Source organism: Macaca fascicularis, chromosome 1 (genome assembly GCF_037993035.2).
Source record: "Macaca fascicularis isolate 582-1 chromosome 1, T2T-MFA8v1.1".
NCBI classification, from domain to species: domain Eukaryota; kingdom Metazoa; phylum Chordata; class Mammalia; order Primates; family Cercopithecidae; genus Macaca; species Macaca fascicularis.
The window spans coordinates 145,709,783-145,730,896 of record NC_088375.1 but is presented as its reverse complement, the minus strand read 5'-3'; the positions used below and the strand labels follow the sequence as shown (position 1 = coordinate 145,730,896).

General features: G+C 39.1%; 1 protein-coding gene across 3 annotated transcripts in view; it reads right to left on the bottom strand.

Annotated features, from left to right (window-relative positions):
• Positions 1-21,114, bottom strand: part of KYAT3 (kynurenine aminotransferase 3) — a 62,637-nt gene that overhangs the window by 27,130 nt on the left and 14,393 nt on the right. For all 3 annotated transcript variants that reach the window (XM_045367672.3, XM_005542803.5, XM_074002182.1), the window contains 3 exons: positions 12,016-12,074; positions 11,282-11,426; positions 1,327-1,476 (listed from right to left, as the gene is read on the bottom strand). In XM_045367672.3, the coding sequence (XP_045223607.1) occupies positions 1,327-1,476; positions 11,282-11,426; positions 12,016-12,074 (354 nt within the window). The remainder of the gene's footprint in view (positions 1-1,326; positions 1,477-11,281; positions 11,427-12,015; positions 12,075-21,114) is intronic.

Genomic DNA, 21,114 nt, shown 5'->3' with positions numbered 1-21,114 from the left:
AATACTCGTTCTTCAGTCCCAGTGTAAGCAATATCTCTCTGGAGCTTTCCAGACTTAGCAGATGTGATTGCCTCTTCCTTTTGTCACTACTGTAAGTTATACATTCTCCACTATTGGCTAACACACAATGTTCCTCTTAATCCATTTGCAAGTCTGTGTTCTCTACTAGTCAGAGAATTCCTTCTGCACAGAATCTATCTTTAAAAAAATCTTCTATCTCACAGTGCTTAGCATATATTGGATCCTCTGTATTTTGTGAATAAATGAAAGAGGCAAAAAGTATTAAAGCAAGGGTATTGGAATGATAATGGGAAATACGGGTAGAGATGACTGAGGTAGGTGCCAAAAGTTGGTTATACATCACAGTACTAAATAGCAAAATCATTTTACCTTCCTGTCATATTAATACATCCTCAGCCAGGTGTAGTGGCTTACGCTTGTAATCCCAGCACTTTGGGAGGCTGAGGCAGATGGATCACCTGAGGTCAGGAGTTCGAGACCAGTCTGGCCAACATGGCAAAATCCCATCTCTCCTAAATATACAAAAATTAGCTGGGCTTGGTGGCGGACGCCTGTAATCTCAGCTACTCAGTAGGCTGGGGCAGGAGAATCACTTGAACCCGTGAGGTGGAGGTTGCAGTGAGCCAAGATTGCACCACTGTACTCCAGCCTGGGCAACAAAGCGGGGCTCTGTCTCCAAAAAAAAAAGAAAAAAAAAAAAAATCTTCATATGAGATGGCTTATACAATTACTGGGCACACAAAGACATTAATCAAAAACTTGTAGACCAAGTTAAGATTAAAGGTTATTTTAGCAATGAAAACAAAAGATTCTTTTTCCCCAGCAGTGTTAGTCCCTTCCATCTGCCCTTATTCAAATAGGCTATAAAAATAAGAATAAATTATATGCAAGAAAATGGATGAATCTGACAGACACAAAAATAAATGAATGAATCTAGACCCAAGAGTATATATACATTGTATAATTCTATTCCTATCAAGTAAAAGAGCAGTCAAAACAAGTCTATGGTTATAGAAGACAGAAGAGTAGTTACCTCTGGGAGAATATAGACTATGAAGAGGAACAAAGGAGCTTTCTGGGTACTGGAAATGTATTATCTTTATCTGGTTGTAGTTACACAGAAATTTACACAGTAATTTATCCAGCTGTACATTTAAGATTTGTGAACTTTATTGTACATGCATTATACTTAAAACATAATTAAAAATAAAAAGAGAAAACAGCATAATATAAACAAAAGATTCAAAGGTGGGACAAATGATAATTGATTCAACATAGGTATTATGATAATGTTAACATACTTACTTCATCTCCCTCATCAATTAATGCTTGAACGGTGTTAAAAAGAGATCCATATGCTCCTACTGTCACAAGGATTTCTTTATTTGAATCGATTTGCTTTTGATAAAGCTTTTCATACAGGTAGGACAGAGCTTTCACAAGTGATGGATGGCCCTATTGGATTAAAAATAAGAACAAAACCTTGAATTTAAATATGGGACCTATTGTTTGAGGTAATATGGCTCTAAAATGTAAGAATTTTTAAAATTTGGATTTGATGTTTATAATTACCCAAAGAAAATTTATATTTTTTAATGGCAATGAATTTTTTAAAATTTACTGCATTTAGAGGATTCCCACACTATTGGTCATGAAGGCTTGCTAATGATTAAAACTTCTTACTAAATAAAGGACTTGGGATTATATAATTTCAAAGTATTTGCTTTGAATAAAAATGAACCTTTCATATTTTTTGACAGTAATTAAATCATATTGAAAAGAGTTGGATTTGTTTCCCAGTTAAAATAGGTAAAAAAAACCCCACGTTAACTGTACACCCCCTCCTTGGCTCTTCCTGATTGATGGAGAGATGATTACACCAACCAATGGACTAGGGAGAGAGAACAAAAACAAATTCACCAAAGACACGAACACTAGTGTTGATGTGATAGCAAATGTTAGAAGGAAGTGAGACGCTACTCACATTGATAGTCAAGAGAGCAGTGGTTATCCAAGGTAACTACTTTCATAGGTGAAGTGAAGGGATTATGAAGGTATAGTCTGAGGCAAGTAGGGGATCTGAAGACTCCTGGATTAGCTCTCCCTAAGTTCTCTTCTAGGTTCTCTCCCCTTCTTTCCTTTTCTTTCTTCCTTTCCCTTTCCCTCTCCTTGTTTTATTTGGTATTTAAGTCAATATTTCTTGTTGCTTTCCGTCCAGCATCTACCTCCTCATTTTGCTTTTGAAGTAACATCCTGATTTTCTATCCCCTGAGAGTAAGAATGCAAATGCAGGTCATGTGCCTTTGTTTGAAAGCACTTTGGGCTCTGGAGCAATAAACTGAGTCCCTTTGAATTTTACTCTAATAGCAGGTCTAACGAATTCTAGCAAAAGGAGATCTGAAAAGCAACTGTAAACACTATACACATTTCTTAGAATGATAAATGTTTGTGTTTTTAAAATTAAAAATTTAAATACAAAAATAATTTATGCTTCATGTAATAAGTAAAACTAGGCAAAGATGTGTAAAAAATTACAATCCCTCCTCAATATTATTTCATTCCCATCCCCCTGAGGTGACCGATGTCCATAGCCTGGTGATAGTGCAACACCACTCTCAGTGCTTATACCAATATAAAAACACATAGACATGTACATACCTATGTATTTACAAAAACTAGAATATACGTATTAATAAATAAGTGGGTATGGTTGTGTTCTAATAAAACTTTATTTACAAAATCTGACAGATTGGACCCATAGGCCATAGATTGCAAAACCCCGCTATAGACCAATTTGAGAAAACTGACAGACAATATTTAGTCTCTCAATCCATGAACATCATTCCCAATTTATTTAGGTATTGCTTAATTTCTCTAAGTAATGTTTTATAGATGTCATTGTACAGATCTTGGATATATTTTAAAAAATTTATTCTTAAATGTTTTGTGTTTTGGGATACTACTATAAATAGTATTTAAAAAATTTTACTTTCTAATTGTTCATTTTAATATATAGAAATACAACTGATTTTTGTGTATTGGCTTTGTGTCCTGTGACCTTGCTCAATTCATTTATTAGTTATAGCAGGCTTTTTTTTCTCTTTTAGAATTCCTTATGATATTCTATGTACACAGTCATGTTTTCTGAAAATGAGTTTACATTTTTCTTCTCTCTAATCTATGTATCTTTATATCTCACAGGACTCCAGTACACTGATGAATAACAGTGGTCAGAGTGGACATCTTTGCTGTCTTTTCAATCTTGCTACATTATGTGCATTACAGGTGTAATCTGTAGGTTTCTCATAGATTCCTTTGCTGAGAGTGAGAAAGCTCCATTCTATTCCTAATTGGCTGAAAACTTTTATTATAAATGAGAGTTGAATTTTGTCAGATGTGTTTTCTATATATACTACGTAAGATGATCTTTTTTTTCTGATAATATAGCATAATTGCAATGATTAATTTTTGGATATTAAAACTAACCCTGTATTCCTATGGTAAACCTTACTTGGTCAGGATGTATTACTTTTTATATCTTTATACACAGGGGCACACACACACACGCATGCACACATCTGGATTTGATTTACTAAAATTTCACAATTTTTGTTTCTATGTTCATGAGAGATATTGAACTGGAGTTTTCTTTCTTTCTTTCTCTGGCATTTTTTAAATCAGTTTTTGTATCAGGGTAATGCTGAAACTAATTTTATGAGACCAGCATTACCCTGATACAAAACCCCTGATTAAAAGGTCAGACAGGGCCGGGCGCGGTGGCTCACGCCTGTAATCCCAGCACTTTGGGAGGCCGAGGCGGGCGGATCACAAGGTCAGGAGATCGAGACCACGGTGAAACCCCGTCTCTACTAAAAATACAAAAAATTAGCCGGGCGCGGTTGTGGGCGCCTGTAGTCCCAGCTACTCGGGAGGCTGAGGCAGGAGAATGGCGTGAACCCGGGAGGCGGAGCTTGCAGTGAGCCGAGATCGCGCCACTGCACTCCAGCCTGGGCGACAGAGCGAGACTCCGTCTCAAAAAAAAAAAAAACAAAAAAACAAAAACAAAACAAAACAAAAAAACAGGTCAGACAGAACCATTAGGCATTTCTTTATTTTTCAAATTACAAAAATTGTTGATCAATAAGTAAAAGTTTTCCATCCTGCTCCATTTTCTGAATGTGCAGAATTGGTATTATTAGGTTGGTGCAAAAGTAATTGTGTTTTTGTCATTAAAATTAATGGAAAAACCGTAATTACTTTTGAATCAACTTAATAGTTCTTCCTTAAATGCTTGGTAGAATTCACTAATAAGCCATCTAGGTATTGCAGTTTATTTGCAGGAAGACTTTAATTACAAATTCATTTTCTTTTTTTTTTTTTTTTTTTTTTTTTTGAGACAGAGTCTCATTCTGTCACCCAGGCTGGAGTGCAGTGGAGTGATCTCGGCTCACTGCAAGCTCCACCTCCCAGGTTCACGTCATTCTTCTGCCTCAGCCTCCCAAGTAGCTGGGACTACAGGTACCCGCCACCACACCTGGCTAATTTTTTGTATTTTTAGTAGAGACGGGGTTTCATCATGTTAGCCAGGATGGTCTCCATCTCCTGACCTCGTGATCCACCCACCTCAGCCTCCCAAATTGCTGGGATTACAGGTGTGAGCCACTGTGCCTGGCCACAAATTCATTTTCTTTCATTGACATAGGGCTAGTTGCATTTTTCATCTCTCCTTGTGTCAGTTTAGGTAATTTGTATCTTTTTTTTTTATTTTTTAAAATTTTATTTATTTATTTATTTATTTATTTTTATACTTTAAGTTCTAGGATACATGTGCACAACGTGCAGGTTTGTTACATATGTATACTTGTGCCATGTTGGTATGCTGCACCTATCAACTCATCAGCACCCATCAACTCATCATTTACATCAGGTATAACTCCCAATGCCATCCTTACCCCCTCCCCGCTCCCCATAATAGGCCCTGGTGTGTGATGTTCCCCTTCCGGAGTCCAGGTGATCTCATTGTTCAATTCCCATCTCTGAGTGACAACATGCGGTGTTTCGTTTTCTGTTCTTGCGATAGTTTTCTGAGAATGATGGTTTCCAGCTGCATCCACGTCCCTACAAAGGACATGAACTCATGCTTTATTATGAGTGCATAGTATTCCACATTTTCTGTGTATATGTGCCACATTTTCTTAATCCAGTCTGTCACTGATGGACATTTGGGTTGATTCCAAGTCTTTGCTATTGTGAATAGTGCCACAATAAACATACGTGTGCATGTGTCTTTATAGCAGCATGATTTATAATCCTTTGGGTATATACCCAGTAATGGGATGGCTGGGTCATATAGTATTTCTAGTTCTAGATTCTTGAGGAATTGCCACACTGTTTTCCACAATCGTTGAACCAGTTTACAATCCCACCAACAGTGTAAAAGTGTTCCTATTTCTCCACATCCTCTCTAGCACTTGCTGTTTCCTGACTTTTTAATGATTGCCATTCTAACTGGTGTGAGATGGTATCTCATTGTGGTTTTGATTGCATTTCTCTGATGGCCAGTGATGACGAGCATTTTTTCATGTGCCTGTTGGCTGTATGGATGTCTTATTTTGAGAAATGTCTATTCATATCCTTTGCCCACTTTTTGATGGGGTTGTTTTTTTCTTGTAAATTTGATTGAGTTCTTTCTAGGTTCTGGATATTAGCTCTTTGTCAGATGAGTACATTGCAAAAATTTTTTCCCATTCTGTAGGTTGCCTGTTCACTCTGATGGTAGTTTCTTTTGCTGTGCAGAAGCTCTTTAGTTTAATTAGATCCCATTTGTCAATTTTGGGAATGGAAGTTCATTCATGATTTGGCTCCCTGTTTGTTTGTTACCGGTATAAGAATGCTTGTGATTTTTGCACATTGATTTTGTATCCTGAGACTTTACTGAAGTTGCTTCTCAGCTTAAGGAGATTTTGGGCTGAGATGATGGGGTTTTCTAAATATACAACCATGTCATCTGCAAACAGGGACAATTTGACTTCTTATTTTCCTAACTGAATATCCTTTATTTCTTTCTCTTGCCTGATTGCCCTAGCCAGAACTTCCAACACTATGTTGAATAGGAGTGGTGAGAGAGGGCATCCCTGTCTTGTGCTAGTTTTCAAAGGGAATGCTTCCAGTTTTTGCCCATTCAGTATGATATTGGCTGTGGGTTTGTCATAAATAGCTCTTACTATTTTGAGATACGTTCCATCAATACCGAATTTATTGAGAGTTTTTAGCATGAAGGGCTGTTGAATTTTGTCAAAGGCCTTTTCTGCATCTATTGAGACAATCATGTGGTTTTTGTCTTTGGTTCTGTTTATATGCTGGATTACGTTTATTGATTTGTATATGTTGAACCAGCCTTGCATCCCAGGGATGAAGCCCACTTGATCATGGTGGATAAGCTTTTTGATGTGCTGCTGGATTTGGTTTGCCAGCATTTTATTGAGGATTTTTGCATCGATGTTCATCAGGGATATTGATCTAAATTTCTCTTTGTTTGTTGTGTCTCTGCCAGGCTTTGGTATCAGGATGATGTTGGCCTCATAAAATGAGTTAGGGAGGATTCCCTTTTTCTATTGATTGGAATAGTTTCAGAAGGAATGGTACCAGCTCCTCCTTGTACCTCTGGTAGAATTCGGCTGTGAATCCGTCTGGTCCTGGACTTTTTTTGGTTGGTAGGCTATTAATTATTGCCTCAATTTCAGAGCCTGTTATTGGTCTATTCACGGATTCAACTTCTTCCTGGTTTAGTCTTGGGAGAGTGTAAGTGTCCAGGAAATTATACATTTCTTCTAGGTTTTCTAGTTTATTTGCATAGAGGTGTTTATAGTATTCTGTGATGGTAGTTTGTATTTCTGGGGGGTCGGTGGTGATAGTCCCTTTATCATTTTTTATTGTGTCTATTTGATTCTTTTCTCTTTTCTTCTTTATTAGTCTGACTAGCAGTCTATCAATTTTGTTGATCTTTTCAAAAAACCAGCTCCTGGATTCATTGAATTTTTGAAGGGTTTTTTGTGTCTCTATCTCCATCAGTTCTGCTCTGATCTTAGTTATTTCTTGCCTTCTGCTAGCTTTTGAATGTGTTTGCTCTTGCTTCTCTAGTTCTTTTAATTGTGATGTTAGGGTGTCAATTTTAGATCTTTCCTGCTTTCTCTTGTGGGCATTTAGTGCTATAAATTTCCCTCTACACATTGCTTTAAATGTGTCCCAGAGATTCTGGTATATTGTATCTTTGTTCTCATTGGTTTCAAACAACATCTTTATTTCTGCCTTCATTTCGTTATGTACCCAGTAGTCATTCAGGAGCAGGTTGTTCAGTTTCCATGTAGTTGAGTGGTTTTGATTGATTTTCTTAGTCCTGAGTTCTAGTTTGATTGCACTGTAGTCTGAGCAATAGTTTGTTATAATTTCTGTTCTTGTACATTTGTTGAGGAGTGCTTTACTTCCAACTATGTGATCAATTTTGGAATAAGTGCGATGTGGTGCTGAGACGAATGTATATTCTGTTGATTTGGGGTGGAGAGTTCTATAGATGTCTATTAGGTCCACTTGTTGCAGAGTTGAGTTCAATTCCTGGATATCCTTGTTAACTTTCTGTCTCATTGATCTGTCTAATGTTGACAGTGGGGTGTTGAAGTCCCCCATTATTATTGTATGGGAGTCCAAGTCTCTTTGTAAGTCTCTAAGGACTTGCTTTATGAATCTGGGTGCTCCTGTATTGGGCGCATATATATTGAGGATAGTTAGCTCTTCCTGTTGAATTGATCCCTTTACCATTATGTAATGGCCTTCTTTGTCTCTTTTGATCTTTGATGGTTTAAAGTCTGTTTTATCAGAGACTAGTATTGCAACCCTTGCTTTTTTTGTTCTCCATTTGCTTGGTAGATCTTCCTCCATCCCTTTATTTTGAGCCTGTGTATATCTCTGCATGTGAGATGGGTCTCCTGAATACAGCAAACTGATGGGTCTTGACTCTTTATCCAATTTGCCAGTCTGTGTCTTTTAATTGGACCATTTAGTCCATTTACATTTAAGGTTAATATTGTTATGCATGAACTTGATCCTGTCATTGTGATATTAGCTGGTTATTTTGCTTGTTAGTTGATGCAGTTTCTTCCTAGCATTGATGGTCTTTACATTTTGGCATGTTTTTGCAATGGATGGTACTGGTTGTTCCTTTCCATGTTTAGTGCTTCCTTCAGGGTCTCTTGTAGGGCAGGCCTGGTGGTGACAAAATCTCTAAGCATTTGCTTGTCTGCAAAGGATTTTATTTCTCCTTCACTGATGAAACTTAATTTGGCCAGATATGAAATTCTGGGTTGAAAATTATTTTCTTGGCCCCCACTCTCTTCTGGCTTGTAGAGTTTCTGCTGAGAGATCTGCTGTTAATCTGATGGGCTTCCCTTTGTGGGTAACCCGGCCTTTCTCTCTGGCTGCCCTTAACAGTTTTTCCTTCATTTCAACTTTGGTGAATCTGACAATTATGTGTCTTGGAGTTGCTCTTCTCGAGCAGTATCTTTGTGGCGTTCTTTGTATTTCCTGAATTTGAATGTTGTCCTGCCTTACTAGGTTGGGGAAGTTCTCTTGGATGATATCCTGCAGAGTGTTTTCCAACTTGGTTCCATTTTCCCCATCACTTTCAGGCACACCAATCAGACGTAGATTTGGTCTTTTCACATAATCCCATATTTCTTGGAGGCTTTGCTGATTTTTTTTTCCTTTTTTTTCTCTAGACTTCTCTTCTCGCTTCATTTGATTCATTTGATCTTTAATCATTGATACTCTTTCTTCCAGTTGATCGAGTTGGTTACTGAAGCTTGTGCATTTGTCACGTATTTCTCGTGTCATGGTTTTTATCTCTGTCAGTTTATTTATGGCCTTCTCTGCATTGACTATTCAAGTTATCCATTCTTCCATTCTTTTTTCAAGATTTTTAGTTTCTTTGCACTGGGTATGTAGTTCCTCCTTTAGCTCTGAGAAGTTTGATGGACTGAAGCCTTCTTCTCTCAACTCGTCAAAGTCATTCTCCATCTAGCTTTGATCTGTTGCTAGCGATGAGTAGCGTTCCTTTGGAGGGGCAGATGTGCTCTGATTTTTTGAATTTTTTGAATTTCCAGCTTTTCTGCCCTGGTTTTTCCCCATCTTTGTGGTTTTATCTGCTTTTGGTCTTTCTTTGATGCTGGTGACGTACTGATGGGGTTTTGGTGTGGGTGTCCTTTCTGTTTGTTAGTTTTCCTTCTAACAGTCAGGACCCTCAGCTCTAGGTCTGTTGGAGATTGCTTGAGGTCCACTCCAGACTCTGTTTGCCTGGTTATCAGTAGCGGAGGCTGCAGAAGATAGAATACTGCTGTACAGCGAGTGTTGCTGTTTGATTCTTGCTCTGGAAGCTTCGTCTCAGGGGTGTACCCTGCTGTGTGAGGTGTCAGTCTGCACCTAGTGGGGGATGTCCCCCAGTTAGGCTACTCAGGGGTCAGGGACCCACTTGAGCAGGCAAACTGTTCTCAGATCTCAGCCTCTGTGCTGGGAGATCCACTGCTCTCTTCAAAGCTGTCAGACAGGGTTATTAACATCTGCAGAGGTTTCTGCTGCCTTTTTTTTTTTTTTTTTTTTGCTATGCCCTGTCCCCAGAGGTGGAGTCTACAGAGACAGGTAGGCCTCCTTGAGCTGCGGTGGGCTCCACCCAGTTCGAGCTTCCCGGAGGCTTTGTTTACCTACTTAAGTCTCAGCAATGGCGGGCACCCCTCCCTCAGCCTCGCTGCTGCCTTGCAGTTAGATCTCAGAGTGCTGTGCTAGCAGTGAGGGAGGCTCCGTGGGCATGGGACCCTCCCGGCCAGGTGTGGGATATAATCTCCTGGTGTGCTGTTTGCTAAGACCCTTGGTAAAGTGCAGTATTAGGGTGGGAGTTACCCAATTTTCCAGGTGTTGTGTGTCTCAGTTTCTAAAGGGATTCCCTTCCCCCTTGCGCTTCCCAGGTGAGGTGATGCCTCGCCCTGCTTCAGCTCTCGCTGGTCGGGCTGCACAAGCTGACCAGCACCAATTGTCTGGTACTCCCCAGTGAGATGAACCCGGTACCTCAGTTGAAAATGCAGAAATTGCCCGTCTTCTGTGTCGCTGGCGCTGGGAGCTGGAGGCTGGAGCTGTTCCTATTCGGCCATCTTGCTTGCACCCCTCCTGTATCTTTTAAATAATCTGTTCATTTCATCCAAGTTGTCAATGTATTAACATAAAATTATACCTAATATTATCCTATTATTGCTTTCATGTCTGCATGATCAGTAATTATATTCCTTCTTTCATTCTTCATATGGTACTTTGAGTTTTCTCTTTTTTATTGGTCAATCTAGGTAAAACTTTTACTTACTGTTCTTTTCAAAGAACCAGCTTTTGGTTTCATTAATTTTCTCTATTGTTGGTTTATTTCTAGCCTTTCATTATGGATTTGTATAGACTGGGGAGTGAGTTATGTTGAGTAGGTCTGAGATGGAGGTCTGTAGGGTGGGCCAGGGATTGAGAGTCTATGAAGAGCAGGGATTCTCACCAGTGTCAAACCCTGTGACACAGGTAAGTTTCACTGCTTTTCCCTGTGCTATTCCCAAAGCAAAATCCTTCTATAGGTTTTTATAGTTAGACCACTATAAAAGCCAAAAAGGCTTCCTCCTATACCATTCCCCTCCCCATTTCCCACAATATCATGAAAGGAAAAGACAAGTGGTCAGACATATGATAACTGCATGGCTCTTGGCACAACAGATATAAGTCTACAGTTCAAAGGTACATCTGATTTAGAAAATCTTTGGCTATCCTAGGCATTTCATTACAGAAGGATGGGAGTGAGCTGGGACAGAGAGGAAAAAGGTAACTAGTTGGGTATAGAGTATATTAAATAAAGGGTCAGTGCTGAGGCTGCATAAATGTTGATGAGATAGAAAAGACATATCTCAAGAGAATATTGTTCCTTATCTTGTTGCCATAGGAACCTATCTTGGAGCAACAGTAAAGTAAGGGCCAAAAGAAAAGTGTAGAAGGGCTGGAAGTAGAGGAAGGCTCATCCCAGGACATAGGGCAAGGGCAGAAGTTTCTGTGTTGCTAGGATGGGACAGCTGGTCCCAGAAAGTCACTTACATATGAATGACAGAAGTGCACATGCGCGCACACACACACACACACACACACCCTAATATAAAATAAAAGCTCACGCCCCATATGGTCTTGATATACTTACAAAGCCTCGTGTATACTGATTCAGGCTATCGATTGCTGAAATCTTTGATAATTCTTCTTTTACATATGTAGGAGGGGATATATCTGGAAAGCCTTGGCCAAGATTCACAACAGAAGGGTCTGCAGCCAATTTGGTAAATTCAATCCTAAGATTGAAAAAAATACTACCATTAATAAGTTCTACAATTATAAAGTTTGCTTTTTTACATCTTATAGTCTTATCACAAAACTGACAAATAAGACCCTAGTTTAGTCCTATAGGTTTTAAAAAACGAGTTTCCAACAAAAATTTACCACCCACAAAATCAGTTTACCAAATAGAATGATGGCTGAATTTATGAATCCAATGTCCCTTACAAACCTCAGTTTCATGCTACCCATATTTTAACCATATATATATATTTTCTCAACAATTCCAGCTGCTGCTAAGTTCTTTCATCAACTATTAGAGAACAGAACTAATAAGAAAAGTTCCTGGATTGGAAGGTAAGTTCCATGAGGGCATTAGCATTGTCCTTTTCTATCCCATATGTCCAGTGTCCAGCACAGGGCATGGCACATGTGCCAAATGAACAATTCAGTATATGGATTGCTAACTTCCTTCCATTTTCATTTAATGGATGAATTAAATGAGGACCTTTATTTATAGATGGGGCAAAAAAACTCCCATCTAAAGATGTGCAAATATGTAGGAAAACCTCACTAAATTATTATTATTTATTTTAAGATACTCACCACATATTACCATCAAGTCCTTCAATCCGTTTTGCATTTGTGAATTTCAGTGACATTTTCTGAAATACATAAATATTGACAAGGAATTGCCTTAGTCAAAATTTTAAAATGCCAGTAAATCATGGGTCACTTTTCTTCCTTTCCCCTACTGTTCCCATGTAAATAGTAGTTCCATAAAGATAAATCTTAGATTCCAACACAAAATTCTGAAGAGGAATTCATCTCCCACCTACTACTGAAGGAATGCCTTTTTTTTTTTTTCTCAGACATGGTTGCCCAGGTTGGAATGCAGTGGTGTGATCCTGGCTCACTGCAACTTCAACTGCCCAGGCTCAAGCAATCCTCCTGTCTCAGTCTCCTGAGTAGCTGGGACTATAGGCATATCCCACTGTGTCAAACTGTTTTGTTTTTGTTGTTGTTTGTTTGTATTTTTTATAGAGACAGGGTCTTGTGGTGTTGCCCAGGTTGGCCTCAAATTCCTGGCCTCAAATGATCCTCCTACCTTGGCTTCTCAAAGTTTGGGATTACAGGTGTGAGCTACCATGCTTGGCTGGAAGGAATGCTTTTTTAAAAATGAAATTTAGATGTTCATCTTCTCACCTAAGGACAAAAAGTATCATCCTACCCTAGAAAGCTAATCAGTTTGAAGGCTTGTAATGTAGTAAAGAGAACAATAATAATATTTTAAAAGTCAGTTCAAAAAAATATCTTCAGCCATGCTCTGAAGATCATTTTAGGTAAGACGTACTAAGAGTTTCACAAGTAAGTTCCTTGTATGACATATAGGAAAGACTCAACAAATGGTTTTAAAGCTGCTCACTAAGGGGTTCCGTAATTATTGCTAACATTATTGAGTACTGAGTATGTACTAGGTACTGTTCTAAGTGCTTTACATAATTACCTCATTATTAACGTATATTTAAAAAATATGTAGTAGTCGTATTACATAGTTCAAACTATGAGGCACAGAGGTACAGAGAGGTTAACATCACACAGCTTTTCACATCTGCTCAAGTTTATGAAAGCCAGTAATATTTAAACCCAAGCAAGTTCAACTCAGGATCTGAACCCAGACAGTCTGACTCCAGAATCCATACTCAGAACTATTATATAATTTTATACTGTCTTTTATATAATAAGACCTTCTAAAATTATTACTAGAATGCTGCCTCTTAAAAGTATATTATAAATTTAGGATGAGCTTACTTATACCAAGCAAGCTAAGGCTGTGGTAGAAAAATAGGAATTAAAATTATCACATAGCATACAATTTTTTAGTTCTTTAGATTCTAAAATTGAGTTTTATACTATCTCTCAAAAGTATTGAATTAGCTTTGAGTTCATTGTTAACAAGCTGGTAGAAATAAAAAAATGATTGACAGCATTTTTGCAAAGAATTTTCTAATAGAATATTAATGTAATTTTAATTCAATCTGGGAAGAAGATAACGATCATGGTTATTAAATAGACCATTGTTCTCATTCTATTCTAAATAATGGGACCAAGAAAAATACCTTTTTTAGTCTCATATTTTTAGTCTTTGAAACTCCAGTGAAGTAAATCACATGAAAATTCTCTAGAAGTTAAAACGCTTGCTCGAATAGCATTATAATTACCCACCTGAACCTGATGCCATTCCAGAGACAACAGTTGTACAACTACCAAGTTCTAGCATGATAGATAGAAACATATATCTTAACAAATGCTCTTTTCTGTCTCTAAAACAATGTTTAAAGCTTAATTCATTCAGTAGAGACCACAAACACAAAGGATGATTTATACATAAAAAAGTGAGGATGATGTGCTGTAGATAATTTAGATGCAAAGTCCAACTTTACTTAAAATTATTTAGGTAATTGAGGTTGAAATGCACTTTCAGGTTTAATTTTCTTTAAAATTTGTTTCTAGACCGGCCTCTTCTCTCATTGTTCCTCCTGCTTCCTCTTCCCTCCCAATTCTATGCCACACCCATTCTAATTTTTCAAATAGTCCATGTTCTCTCTCATTTCAGTAGTTTCATGTGTGATCTTTGCTATGCCCAAATGCTCTTTCTATACCAACGTTTCTCAATGTTTTTTTTTTTTTTTTTAATCATTGCCCACCTAAGGAGACTTTCTTAGAATTTTTTTCCTAGTCATCTTCCCTCCCCTCAATTAAATATTAAGAGGAATGCAATTTTGTCAGGTAGGATTGAGCTTTGGATGGTGACAAAACGGTGTGATAGCTAAGATTTATCTTGTCTGCCAAGCATCCATTTTCTTCTCCTGGGGTAGGTCATGCCCTTGTTGAGAATGTATGTTCTCTACTCAGTCCAATTCCTGGTCCCCACCACCCTTCCTTGCACTTGGCTAACTCGTATTCCACCTGCCACGTGCAGTTCTCAAATTTGACTGCATTCTCTCCTGAAAGCCTTCTTTGGTTCCACGAGTCAGGGTCAGGTGCTTCTCCTATGTGCTTCCATTAAATGCAGTACAGCAAGTCATCACTTAAAAGTGTCATATAGGTTCTTGGAAACTGCAACTTTAAGCAAAATGATATACAGCATGACCAATTTTACCATAGGCTAATTGAGATAAATAAGAGTTCAGTTTCTACAGCATATTTCTGGTCACAAAAACGTTGCTATACTTCTAAATAAAGACTGAAACACTTCTAATATGAAACATTGAAATAAATGTGAGCTATACATACATTTATTTTAAGGAATTTGCTTATGTGTTTGTGAGGGCTGGCAAATCTGAAATCTGCAGAGCAAGTTGGAGACTCAGGGAAGAACTGATGCTGTAACTGGAGTCAGAAGAACTCCCTCTTCCTTGAGGACCTCAGTCTTTTCCTCTTAAGGTCTTCCACTGAATGAGGCTCACCCATATTATGGATGGTAATTGGCTTTACTGAAAGTCTACTGATTTAAACGTTAATCTCATCTAAAATACCTCTTCACAGCAATACCTAGACTGATGTTTGGCAAATATCTGGGTACCATGGCATAGCCAAGGCGACACCATCACAGTGGCCAACATATAGTTATATGCCTAGCACATAGCAAGTTTTTAATAATTATCTGATGAATGAATTTTTTTAAAAAACCTCACTCACATTACAGGGTGAAGTTATAGTGTCAGTTAGCTGTGTCAGTCAGCTAAAGTTAATTTATGCTTCAGTGATAAATGACCCCAAAGTCTTGGTGGCCTAAAATCATAAAGGTTTTCTTGCTTATACTACATATCCACTGAGGTTCAGCTGCTGCCCTGGTCTGTGTCACTGTCATTCTGAGACATAGGCTGATGAAACAGCCTCCACCTGGAACACTGCCTGTTTCATGGCAGAAGGAAGAGGCTCTTAAAAGATTCTGTTAGGATGTGCACACATCGCTTCTTTTCATATTTTATTGGGTAGAGCAATTTCACGGCTAAGCTTCCCATCAGTGCGGCAAGGAAATGTAACTGTCCAGCAGGGAAGAGCAGCAAATAATTGTGAAAAACAACATGGCAGAAATGAAGTCTGGCGGTATAATGAGATACATGGTTGTTATGGGTTGCACCATGTCCCCCCTTAGTTTCATATGTTGAAGTCCTAACTCCCAATTCCTCTGGATGTAATCTTATGTGGATATAGGGTTACTGCAGATGTAATTAGTTAAGATGAGGTCATTAGCGTGAACCCTAATCCAGTATGACTGGTGGTCTTACAAAAAGGTGACATCTGGACATAGACATAGACCCTGTGTGACGATGAAGGCACAGACTAAGGTGATGCTCCTGCCAGCCAAGAAAGGCAGAGATTTCCAGGCAATCACCAGATGATAGTGGGGTTGAGGGGTATAGAACAGTCTTATTCACAGCCCTCAGAAGGAACCGGACCTGCTGATACTTATCTGAGACTTTTAGTCTCCTGAACACTGAGGGAATAAACTGCTGTTATTTAATAAGCCACCTAGTTTGTAGTACTTTGTTAAGGCATCCTGAGGGAACTAACACACTGGTGAAAGTTTACAAGACACTATACAATGTTTGGAGTCACCAAGATTCAGCAGCAGATGCAAACGCTCACTGTCTAAGTAAGAACTACTTTTCAGAGCAGATCCAGTATCAGGTAATTAAAATAAACCTGGAATCCTATGGGGAAATCAGGGCATGAGTCCCATGCAAGTAAGGGAATGTCTATAAGGCTTGTATAACTTTTGGATCCGCTAACCCTGTTATATGACTTTGGCTACCAGGGCGATTAAAGGTCTATATTTCATGTTATTAATGCAAAACTGCTAGTGAAATCAAAGGTAGCATCTTTTAACCTTACTTTTGCTAACTTGAAGCTAAAACAATGAAGTTCTAGAAATTCACCACCAGGTGGCAATCTTGACAAAGGTAAGGAAAAGATTAAGTCTAGTTTGGACAGATGAAAAACACTAATAGTATATGTTGAACCCATGATCTTAAGACCCTAGTACATCAAAGTTTCAATTATATATATTTTTAGGACTCTTCTCATAAGATCTGAGGCAGGTGAGATGGGACAGGTACAGAAAAAGTCTTCCTAAATGATGGCCTGAACTGGGGGAATTGAGGCTGTGGATATCTGTGTAGTATGGGCTGTGAAACAAGTCTTCATCCAGAGAAGCCAAGGTTACTGCCAAAAAGTTTAATATTAGTAACAGTAATAATAAGTGCAAGAAAAGGCCAGATATAGAAAACGCAAAGCTCATGGTTGGAGAGGGGAGAGGAGAAAACAGAGAAGCAGGCTTGGGAAGCAGATGGATATCACACTTCAGGACCACGAAGAGCAGAAGTGAGCACCCCTTTCATGGGGGGCCTGGATGCTGGGGGGCCCAAACTGTTACTGTCTTTTAGATCTATGAAGTAGGGATTTGTAGTTGCAATCATATGTCATTTAAAAAATATTTTAAATTGTCTCTTAACAAAGTACTGTATCTTAAGTATTTTATGAATTTTCTGAGTCATAAAAATTTCACTTTTAATTACAATGTATATTTTTGATTGTTTTTGTACCATATTTTACTCATTCATTCCCCTGTTGCTGGGCATTTGTTATTTCCAGTGTCTTGTTGTCTTGCAATGCATTTTGGTGTTTTTTTTTGAGACAGAGTCTCGCTGTTGGCCAGGCTGTAGTGCAGTGGCACGATCTCAACTCATTGCAACCTTTGCCTCTTGGGTTCAAGTGATTCCCCTGACTCAGCCTCCTGGGTAGCTGGGATTGAGAGGTGAAGTCAGGTGGACTTCCTGGGTTGAGTGGGGACTTGGATAACTTTTCTGTCTAGCTAGAGGATTATAAATGCACCAATTGGCGCTCTGCGTCTAGCTAAAGGATTGTAAATGCACCAATCAGCACTCTGTAAAAACACACCAATCAGTGCTCTGGGTCTTGCTAAAGGATTGTAAATGCACCAAATCAGCACTCTGTGTCTAGCTAAAGTATTGTAAACGCATCAATCAGCGTTTTGTAAAATGGACCTATCAGCACTCTGTAAAATGGACCAATCAGCAGGATGTGGGTGGGGCCAAATAAGGGAATAAAAGCTGCCACCCCAGCCAGCAGAGGCAACCCACCCAGGTCCCCTTCCATGCTGTGGAAGCTTTGTTATTTCACTCTTCATAATAAATCTTGCTGCTGCTCACTCTCTGGGTTCGCACCACCTTTAAGAGCTGTAACACTCACTGCGAGGGTCTGCCGCTTCCTTCTTGAAGTCAGCGAGACTACCAACCCACTGGAAGGAAGAAACTCTGGACATATCTGAAGGAACAAACTCCGGACACACCATCTTTAAGAGCTGTAACACTCACTGTGAGGGTCCACAGCTGCATTCTTGAAGTAAGCGAGACCAAGAACCCACAGGAAGGAATAAATTCCGGACACAGGACTACTGGCATGTGCCACCATGCCCGGCTAATTTTTCATATTTTTAGTATAGATGGGGTTTTACCACATTAGCCAGGATGGTCTCGATCTCCTGACTTCATGATCTGCCCACCTCGGTCTCCCAAAGTGCTGATATTACAGGAATGAGCCACAGCATGCAGCCCTGCATTTTGGTGTTTCTACTGTGCATTTTAATAATATGGTCTCTGCTCTTTTCTCCCTCATTTTAAAGTTTGATGTGGAAGGTGAGTACTCTATTATAACAAAACTACTAATTATCACAAGAAAGATAATATCCTGAATGTTATAGTCATCTGGTTCTATCAAACTAAACACATTCACTTTTGATGAACATTTATTGAAGCTTTACATTATATATACAACAGAGCCATGTGATGTGCTGCCTCAACACGTTTAGTCAATGACAGATCGCATATATGACGGTAGTCCCATAAGACTATACGAAGCAGGCTGAGCATGGTGGCTCATGCCTGTAGTCTCAGCACTTTGGGAGGCCGGGGTGGGCGGACCACCTGAGGTCAGGAGTTTGAGACCATCCCAGCGAACATGGTAAAACCCCGTCTCTATGAAAAATGCAAATATTAACTAAGCGTGGTGGCAAGTGCCTGTAGTCCCAGCTACTCAGGAGGCTGTGGCAGGAGAATCACTTGAACCCAGGAGGCAGAGGTTGCAGTGAGCTGGGATCATGCCACTGCACTCCAGCCTGGGTGACAGAGAGAGACTCCATCTCAAAAACAAACAAACAAAAGACTATATGGAGGTAAAAATTCCTGCTTGCAGCCGGGTGCAGTGGCTCATGCCTATAATCCCAGCACTTTGGGAGGCTGAGGCGGGTGGATCACAAGGTCAGGAGTTCGAGACCAGCCTGGCCAATATGGTGAAACCCTGTCTCTAATAAAAATACAAAAATTAGCTGGGCACAGTGGCATGCGCCTGTAGTCCCAGCTACTCTGGAGGCTGAGGCAGGAGAATTGCACCCGGGAGGCGGAGATTGCAGTGAGCCGAGATCACACCACTGCACCTCAGTCTGAGTAACAGAGCCAGACTCCCTTCTCAAACAAAACAAAACAAAACAAATTCCTACTTGCCTAGTGGAGCCATTGTAACATTGTGGCACGATGCATTAGTCATGTGTTTGTGATGATGCTGGTATAAACAAACCTATTGCAGTGCCAGTCATATAAAAGTCTAGAACATAAAATTACATACAGTACATAGTACTCGATACTGATAACAAGCAACTATGTTACTGGCTTATGTATTTACTATACCATACCTTTTATTATTATTTTAGAGTGTACCTTTACTAAAAAAAAAAAAAAACATTGTAAAACAGCCTCAGGCAGGTCCTTCAGGATATTCTAAAAGAAGACATTGTTATCATAGCAATGACAGCTACATACATGTTATTGCCCCTGAAGACCTTCCACTGGGACAAGACGTGGAGGTAGAACACAGCGATATTGATGATCCAGTTATGGGTAGGACTAGGCTAACATATGTGTCTTAGTTTTTAACACAAAAAAAGTGAAAAAATGAAATAAAATTTCTAAAAATAGAAAAAAGTTTATAGAATAAGGATATAAAATATTTTGTATAGTTTGTGTGTTATTATGAGTCAAAAATTAAACATTTAAAAAGCTTATAAGGTAAAAAAGTTACAGTAGGTGAATTTGTCTTCTATTTATTATTGAAGAAAAAAGATTTTTCATTTTGTTTTGTTTTTTTTGAGACGGAGTCTCACTCCGTTGCCCAGGCTAGAGAGCAGTGGTGCGATCTTGGCTCACTAAACCTCTGCCTCCTGGGTTCAAGTGATTCTCCTGCCTCAGCTTCCTGAATAGCTGGGACTACAGGCGTGTGCCACCACGCTCAGCAAATTTTTGTATTTAAAAAATTTATTTATTTATTTTTTTGAGACGAAGTTTCACTCTTGTTACCCAGGTTGGAATGCAATGGCGCAATCTCGGCTCACTGCAACCTCCACCTCCCGGGTTCAAGTGATTCTCCTATCTCAGCCTCCCGAGTAGCTGGGATTACAGGAAACTGCCACTAGGCCTGGCTAATTTTTGTATTTTTAATAGAGATGGGGTTTCACCATGTTGGCCAGGCTGTTCTCAAACTCCTGACCTCAGGTGATCCACCCTACTTGGCCTCCCAAAGTGCTGGATTATAGACGTGAGCCACCGTGCCCTTCCTAATTTTTCTACTTTCAGTGGAGACGAGGTTTCACCATGTTGGCCAGGCTGGTTTTTAACTCCTGACCTCAGGTGATCCACCTGCCTCGGCCTCCCAAAGTGCTGGCATTATAGGCATGAGCCACTGTACTCGGCAAAAAAATGTTTTAATAAATTTCATATAGCATAAGTACACAGTGTTCATAACGTCTACAGTAGTGTACAGTAACGTCCTAGGCCTTCACATTCACTCTCTACTCACTCACTGACTCACCCAGAGCAACTTCCATTCCTGCAAGCTCTATTCATGGAAAGTGCTCTACACAGATGTACCATTTTCTTATCTCACTGCATTTTTCTGTACCTTTTCTATGTTTAGATATGCAAATACCATGATGTTACACAGTTGCCTATAATATTAAGTACAGTAACATGCTGTATAGATTTGTAGCCAAAGAGCAATCGTTTATGCCATATAGCCTAGGTGTGTAGCAGGCTATATACCATCTAGGTTTGTGTAAGTGCACTCTATGATCACAGAATGTATCCCAGTTTTTAAGTGAAGCATAACTGTATTATATATAGATATGTATATATATAATACATACACATATGTACATATGTATATAATATACACATGTATGTATAATATATATCTTATATATATTTTGATGTTCCAACCATCACACTGATGACATTTAGTATTAATTCATTCCTTAGCACTTGTACCACTTCCTAAGTGTCTTTGTTTAAATACAGATCTTAAAAAGAAACTTTGTTGTGTTCCTTCCTAGCTTTTTTGCTTTTTCTTTCCTGCTATATAATTGTGTTGGCTGCTCATGCTTCCATGAGATTTTATTACTTCTGCGGGTGGAGTTGTGGTGTCTCTTTTTTTGAGACAGGGTCTCGCTCTGTCACCCAGGCTGGAGTGCAGTGCAACCATCTCATAGCTTACTGCAGCCTCAACCTCCTGGCTAAGGTGATCTCCACCTCAGCCTCCCAAGTAGCTAGGATGATATATGTGTGCCAA